Below are 8,520 nucleotides of genomic sequence, written 5' to 3'. Positions count from 1 at the left end.
CTTTCCCCTACCCCTTTTGGTATATACATCGATAAACTAGAGGAGTGTCTAGAAACTGCGCGCTACAAAGGCACCGAGCTCGCTGCTACTATCATTACTCTTCTCCTTTATGCTGATGATATTGTTCTTCTTGCAAGGAACCATGATGACCTAGCCAAGCAACTTAAGACTCTTCATGTCTACTGCTCCAAGATGGGTATGACAGTTAATATTGATAAGGCTAACGTCATGATCATTAAATCCAAAAAGATCACCCATGGTAGTTTCGTCTATGATACCCACTGTCTTGAGCAGGGTTCTTCTTATAAATATTTGGGTATTTACTTTCCTCATTAGCTCAATTGGAATTATAACATTGAGAAAAGAATTATGGAGGTTGGAAAGCTTATTATGAGCTTGAAAACAATTGTAAGTCAACCGATCTTTACATTTGGAATAAAAAAAAGTTCCTCTTTGAGACTCTCGTCACCATTGTTATCTTATACAAATGTGAAGTTTGGGGGTGCAGTATATCTAGGGAGTCATGCAGAAAGATTGAGATGATCCAAAAGCAATTCATAACCTATAACCTCAAGATCAAGGGAAATAATCCCTATCCTATCCTTTTGATTGAAGCTGACCTATCCCCCGTTGAAAGTGTGGCTATGTTTAGATATCTAATGTATAAGAAGAAGCTTCACAATATGGAATCCAAGAGGCTCCCAAAAATTGCTTCAAGCGCGGGTGGCATCAGGATGCTCGGTCTTGGCTCAACCTTTGGGGGATTAAGGAGGAGATCATCGTGGGAAGCAAGGACAATATCAAAGATACTATTGCCTCCAATTTTAAGGACAAGATGTGGGATGCTAAGGAGCTGGAGGGTAAAAGGAAGCTAAGGTACTATAAGGAGGTGATCAATCCCACCCTCAATAACCAGAATTATCTCTCTATGTTGACTAGCACCAAGAAGAAAATGAACATCACTAGGATTAGAACTAACTCTCATGAGCTTCGGAGTGAGACCAGGCAGTGGTCTACTCCCAAGACTCCGTGGGACGATATAATTTGTCAGATTTGTGATAGTAGGAAGGTGGAAGATGAAAAACACTTCCTTGTAGACTCCCCAACTCTTGCACACATCTCCTCTCGATTCCCTATCACCAGTCACACCTCCAATATTCTTGACTTATTAAGCCAACCCAACTATAGCGATCTTGGAATGCTTATTTCCTTACTCTTCGATCATAGAAACAAGATTTTGAAGAATGACAATTAGAATCTCTTTTCTTGAGATCTGATAGACCACATTGGTTTTAGTGGATGTTAATCATCATCATCATCATCATCATCATCATCATCATCATCATATATATATATAGATATAGATATAGATATAGATATATATATATATATATATATATATATATATATATTCATTTTACCATGTAAATTAAAATAATGATTCACATTAATAACATTACAGTTGAGAACTTCATATTTGAATTTAATTAATACCTATATATATATATATATATATATATTTCAAATTTAAAAATTAAAATAATTTATTTTTATAAAAAATGCCAAAGAAAAATGTGTTATTAGAGTTTTAATAAAATTAAAAACAAAAATATTTCTATGTGAAATTTATATAAATATAAATAATATTATTAAGAAACAATATAGATTTATATTAAATTGGGATCTACCAAGGGCTTTATATTAACTTGGGATCTCCAAGGGCTCAGAGGGATTGAATATCTTGACATGCAAATCTTTCCTCAAGTTTTGCATTCAAAAAAAATTTTACATACTGAAAAATTTAATGCTTCTTGAGGCTCAATAGATTTGGAGTTAAGATGGAACTAAGCTGGCTTATTTAACACTTCAAAAATTTAATTTAGTAAATTTGATAATTTCTAATTATAAATATTGCTAAAAATATTAAATTGAATCTGATATTGGAAAATTAACAATGAACAATGGATCAATGAATGGCCCATACTGAAAGGAATTTTAACCTAAAAATCGAAACACTGTTGTCTTACTATTGCATTCTACAGTATCTATGATAACATACAATGCATCCATGAATTATGTAAAAACATTAACCGACTTACAAGGATCTATAAAGAGGAGACCACCGAGAAGCTCAAGAAAACAAATCAACCTAATCAAAGTTCACATTGCAACTTATTAGAAATACAGGATAAGTAAAGACTGCAACAATTTAAAGCTATATAGAATTTTCATGCAATAAAATATGGTCCTTGCACAATCATGCTGCTTTTTCTTTTAGTCTACAACACTGCAAAGATGAAATAGTGCATGCATCAGGAAGAGAGATTTGCAAGGTCAAATGTCTTTTCTACAGCTTTACACCATGATTCATATCGTTTTTTCCTATGCTCCTCCCCAATTTTTGGATAAAATACTGTAGGTTCTTCTTGTTTAGCTCCAGAGGAAAATATCTGTTCGTTGGTCCAAACACCAGTGGCCAGACCTGCAGCATATGCTGCACCCAATGCAGTAGTCTCCGTGTCTGCGGGTCTTAGCACTGGACTTCCCATTAGATCGGCCTGTGAAACAAAAAGGTTAGTCCCGGGGGAGAGAAACAAGATATACTTAACACAAAATTAAGTTTGTCCTGATAAATGACCTCACTGAAAAATTACTTTCAAAGGAAGATCTCAAGATCTAACAAATTGCAGTTACAATAATCCGCTTAAGATTGTGACAATGTTATTAAAAAACATGTTTGAGAATAAATAAAAGCAACCCATAATGGACTAAAAATGCTAACACAATACGATTGTTCACCCTTGATTCTAACATATCCCATTTGAATTTGCCTATCTACTTTGCTTGGTAGAATTATGATGCTAAATGTTGTAAAAGGTAGGTCCGGTCACTAACATATAATAATACATGCAAATTAATGGCATTTTATGTTTCAAATTTAATCCATGAATATAGGATAATGTCAAAGAGTAATTGCACTCTGATCCTGCCTAAAGGTTAAAAATAGTATTCAAGCACTATGCTCTAGTCGAGTTTCATCTGGTTGAAAGCATACCCAATATTGTGAATATCATGAATACACTTTGGGAGTTTCCATTATCTGTGAGTAGAAATGCTCCCCATCAATATATATATCATACTTCCTTATAGATTTTGTGATCTATGAATGCTAATAGCTATACAGTTCCATACAGTGATGTGTGGTGAGGCTATTGGGTTTGTTGGGTGAAACCCAAGAGGTCAGGGTTCAAATCATATTGAGTATATTGTATTGTTATGGTGTGCGGCCCAAGGAGTAGACTCCCCACTAGCTAGAGTCTTGGCATTTGCAAAATTATAAGAAATTAGTATATCTGCTTGCAGGTTGTTGGATGTGCCCTTGGTGTTATAGTGGCAGCTATGAGAATTGATTCTGGGTCTTCCTTAGATTAGGTCTGGCAGTTACCCATTCACCAGTTTGTTAAAAAAAATAGCTATACAGTTCCAAATTGAACTTTTGACCTGACCGTTTGACCTTTATTATTGCAGAGCACTTAGAGTACATCGAATCCTTGACACGATATCAATGTCATATATATATCACACTTGTGGAATTCATGATCTATGAATTCTAATAGCTAGACAGTTTCAAATTGAACTTCTGACCTTACTGTTCGACCTTTATTGGTTGTCTCTATATTGCAGAGCACTTAGACTACATTGAATCCTTGACACCATATCAATGTTATGGTAACGGGGGTAGTTGCATTCTATTCGCTTTGTAAACATACTCTGAATGGAAAAATATTAGGATTTAACTAAATTTGAAACATCTAGCTGTGTACCTCACCTATGTGGAGGAGACAGTCTGATTAGCAACATAATATCATATATGTATTATGGTTATATTTCAATACATTGCATGGTTGCACAGTATGCTAAAGAAAGAGGATTTAAATGTGTTATGTTCCAATTACAGAGGGAAAATATGCAACTTACTTGAATCTGCATGAGAAGGTTATTCACTGATGCTCCTCCATCTACTCTCAGAAGAAACTCCTCATTCTCCTGCCTCTTCTCATCTTGTTTGGCATCTATACTCATAGCATTCAAGACTTCTTTTACTTGAAAGCACATACTCTCAAGCACAGCCCGAGCTATATGGGCTTTTGTTGTATAACGTGTTATTCCTATACAAACTCCTCTGGCATCATCTCTCCACCAGGGAGCAAACAAACCATTAAAGGCTGGAACAAAATAAACGCCCCCAGTATTCTCCACTGATTTGGCAAGATCTTCAATTTCACTGGCACTTTGGATTACACCAAGGCTGTCCCTCAGCCACTGTACGGCAGCTCCAGCAATGGCTATGGAGCCTTCTAAAGCATAAGTTGTAGGTGCATTTGGTCCGAGTTTGAATGCCACTGTACTCAATAAGCCATTGGTAGAGGCAATGACTTCTTGACCTGTGTTCAAAAGAATGAAGCATCCAGTACCATAAGTGCTCTTTGCTTCACCTTTCCTGCAAGACTGACCAAGCATGGCAGCATGTTGATCTCCCAAGCACCCAGCAAGTGGGGTTCCAGCAAAAGGCCATCCCTGAACAATTTCTCCGATCACTTCAGCGTTACTAATAATCTGAGGAAGAATGGTTGTAGGAATTTTCAAAATCTCAAGGGTAGACGCATGCCAATCAAGTGTTTTCAAATCCATTAACATGGTGCGAGCTGCATTTGAACAATCGGTGATATGACTGCCCTTAACTTCTGTTCCATCTTTCCTAATTCCTTTAATGCCCCCAGTTAAATTCCAAATCAACCAGCTATCCACAGTCCCGAATAATGCATCACCATTTTTGACTGCACTCTTAACAGCATCTACTGATTCCAACAACCACATAAGCTTCAGGGCACTGAAATATGTACTTATCGGTAAGCCAGTGGTTTCCACGAAATGATTCTTGCCATGTTGTAGTTCTTTTTCTAACCTCCTACATATATGATGAACAATATGAATCAAGTGTAAGATGAAGAAATTGTAGTTTTGTAACCTTAAATTTCACTTGCTATATAGCAAATCCAACTTGTATATACTGTAAACATTAGCTTCAGAAATTCAAGGTGAGAAATTCAAGAGGTATCAAAATAGGCACTCGTTTAGACCATTTCCCATGAATGAACGTAATGCCTTGACAGAAAAGAGAAGGTTGCTTAAAAGTTAATAAATTTCTTCAAATTGACTTTGAGGAAATGGTTTTAAAATTGACTTTCCAATTAGGTTTTCTTCGGATTGGCAACCTAGATGAATAGATCCTGAGAATGGTCTGATGGACTGGAGGATACGCTTCTGAAAATATGCTATAAGTAACCACATTCAAAGATTTAGAAATCAATCTCTCATAAAGGAGAGTCTCTCCTCAAGATTAGGAATAATAGTTCCATTCTAGCAGTTCGGGAAAAGGACTCCAAGCTCCTCTAGAATTTTGGGGTTTGGAATCTATTTGCAAATAGTTCATCCGAGTTTTACTGGCTGCTTCGTAAGTGCCAATTGATCTCTAAAAAGGTGTATTTATTGATCAAACACACTGAACTAATTATTTCAATATTCTACTTTTCTTCTGCCTCTGCTAATCAATGAAAACTAGGAAGCCGCAAGTGCCTGTTAGTTCTGTGGATATCTCAAGAAAAGGGGCTGAGAGAATATAGAAGATCCCACCCTAAAAGCGGGGTGAAGTGAAAATGGAAAAAGGCAAGGGAATTATTTCTTTAATCTGCAACCTCAAATGCTTGCTGATAAAGCTGATAAATGAAAACAAGAACGTAGAATAAGCCGAATTGGAAGGGTGGGTTTTCAAAAATATGCAAGCATTGCGGACAAGGCAAAGGTGGGTTTTCAAAAATATGCAAGCATTGCCGACAGGGCGTTGGTAAAGTGGTAAGGTCAAGCGAGAGTTAAGATTTCCACCATGTTGTTTCCTAAACAAGAGGGGCCAAGAGAAGCCCCCACCCTATAAACGGTGTAATTTGAAAACGCTGTAAGGGAGTATCATATTTCTTCAATGATAGTTCTCAACTGTTTAACCATCAAGCTTTGAGAAGGTCCAGAAATTTGCAAAATTCATCAAATAGCCAAGGCGGGCTTAAAAAAATAAGCAGTATGCAAACCAGGCATTGATTTGCTGGTGAGGCTGACAAAGTGTTAAGTTGTCCACCACGTTTACATTCTCTCTGTGATATGTCCAACTGGTAAGGTATGAGTTGAAAAGGGATGAAGCCGGATGCAAGTCCCAGATGATTACAATGTAATGAATATCCCCACGACTGGGGGCATTTAAATGGAAGGAAATCTACTCATTGTGGTGCAGTTCTTCAGGGGATACTGCTTGAAGTAAATCCCAAAAAATGCAAACAATCTCGACAATGGGCATATTTTTCCAAACTAGCCTAGTTTAGATGGCTCCGTCCTATACCGCTTAAGTGCGTCAAAAATATGAAAGAATGGATTGAACTGGTTAACGATGGATTCCCATGATCCGATAGAGAGCAAATTAGTCTCCAACAAAATGAAAAACAACACACCCAACATAGATTAAAAATTTGTTGAAAAACAACACACCCAACAAAATGAAAAACAACACACCCAAAATAGATTAAAAAGATAAAGAATTTAAAGACATAGAATCTAAATTCGTTTGAAATATTCAACACAATCTCTGAATGGAGGCTTTTGAATCTCTGAATAGTGGCTTCTATGAATAGAGTGTTAATTTGATTTGAGATATATCTTCGGGATCCATCACATAAATATTTGAATTGCCTATATTTTTTGGATGCGGAAGATATGTCTCAAAAGAAAATCCAACACAGTCGTCAAACTAACCTGCAGATGGAGCTGGTTCTTGCATCCATCCATACAATGGCATTGTAAAGAGGAAGGCCAGTGCTTCTGCTCCATACAATGGTTGTCTCCCTCTGATTGGTAATTCCAATGGCTCTGAGTCCTGTTTCCACTGCTCTACCAGATGCCTTTGCCTTCTCGCATGCTACCTGCATACATATCTTCACAGTCTCCAGAATCCCCAGAGGGTCATGCTCAACCCACCTGCAATACCCCACACAAATACCATCTTAGCAGTTTTCATAAGTCGCCATGACCAAAAACAAACTCATTCCTTACACATTTTCAAGCAATCCCATCATCTTAATATCCACAAGCAGCAACAAAATCAAAGAATTAAATCAAACCCACCTATAACCAACGCACTTATATTCATATTCATCAATCCTAATCACCCTGCAACCATATACAAATCAACTTAAAAACCAAATACAATTGAATTCAGGGAGGAAACCCACCCGGCTTGAGGACAGATCTGTGTAAATTCAACTTGATGAGCAGCAACAACTTTTGCAGATTGATCATAGATGATGAATCTGGTGCTTGTAGTGCCCTGATCAATTGATCCAATGAATGCTTCTTCCTTCTCCATGGTTGATTCCAACGAAGAGAAATTGTCCACTTCTTCTTTACAGAGCTCTTTATATATAGTTTTTAATCAGGATGGCATTATATTGAATCTATATCCACTCCTCATTCTATGGCTTTTGTACTTATCCCGTTCACTTCAGGTTCTATTATAGAGCGCTGGCCAAATTTTGGCTGCTTCCATAGCTATTTTCTATCCATATTTCATTACATAATCAAGGACTAATGCCCAGGTTTTTTCAGAGAGCGCTGACCAAATTTTGGTTGCTCCATGATTATTTCCCATCCATATTTCTGATTACGTACGCATGGATCAACGGCCAAGTTCAATTATAAATTTTCCTCCAACCTTTCAGGATTCAGTTGGGGTTATCGTCACACCAAACCACAACCATATCCTTTGACAAATAGAACAAAAACCTTTTATCATTTTATGGAGCCTCAACGACCAAAACTGTGGCATTGAATACTATGAATGTCTTGTTAATATACAAGTTTAATCACACAAACTAGGTTGTTGAATGTGAATTGGGTTGAAATATTGATCTTATCAAGATAAAGATGAGTGTGACAATAAAAGATAAGTGTGACAACGATGTTGGTTAGAATTTAAGTTTTAGCGTTGGAAGTTAGCAACATTTTGAATTTTTTTTAATAATATAAATAATTATAAACCTCTATTAAATAATTTAATAAAATTTAATTACAATATTTTTGTTAAATGATAGGACAAATATTTTTTTTAATTAAATCTCGACTACATAAAATAATTATAATGAAAAAACTCTAAAATCTAACACATCTTTATCAACATAATTAATATAATGGTTAGCATTTTATCTCCATCACTTAAAAAATAAATAAATTAATATTATATTTAAATAGTTAACTATTTTATAAATATATAAACATTTTCCTATTATATTATTTTTTCTTTCTATTTAATATCGCTTTTATTTTTATAATTTGATATATTCTAGGATGATAATACAATCCTATGCAATATGTTTTAAACCAACATAGATTCATGTTAACTCGGGATTTACTAAATGGAAA

General features: G+C 35.8%; 1 protein-coding gene across 1 annotated transcript; it reads right to left on the bottom strand.

The window, feature by feature from the left end:
- Positions 1–2,131: 2,131 nt before the first annotated feature.
- LOC149197098 (glycerol kinase-like) lies at positions 2,132–7,820 on the bottom strand. Its single transcript, XM_089405739.1, has 4 exons — positions 7,335–7,820; positions 6,859–7,080; positions 3,979–4,969; positions 2,132–2,558 (listed from the first exon to the last, which is right to left on the bottom strand). The coding sequence occupies exons 1-4, from the start codon at positions 7,466–7,468 to the stop codon at positions 2,313–2,315; spliced, it is 1,593 nt and encodes a 530-aa protein (XP_089261865.1). The 5' UTR covers positions 7,469–7,820; the 3' UTR covers positions 2,132–2,312.
- Between the last annotated feature and the right edge of the window lie 700 nt (positions 7,821–8,520).

The sequence above is a fragment of the Pinus tabuliformis genome, chromosome 2_2 (assembly GCF_031772625.1).
Source record: "Pinus tabuliformis cultivar Carrire ecotype Pingquan chromosome 2_2, CPIR1, whole genome shotgun sequence".
Classification (NCBI taxonomy): Eukaryota; Viridiplantae; Streptophyta; class Pinopsida; order Pinales; family Pinaceae; genus Pinus; species Pinus tabuliformis.
Note: the sequence above shows the minus strand (reverse complement) of the source record. Positions and strands in the feature narration are given on the sequence as shown.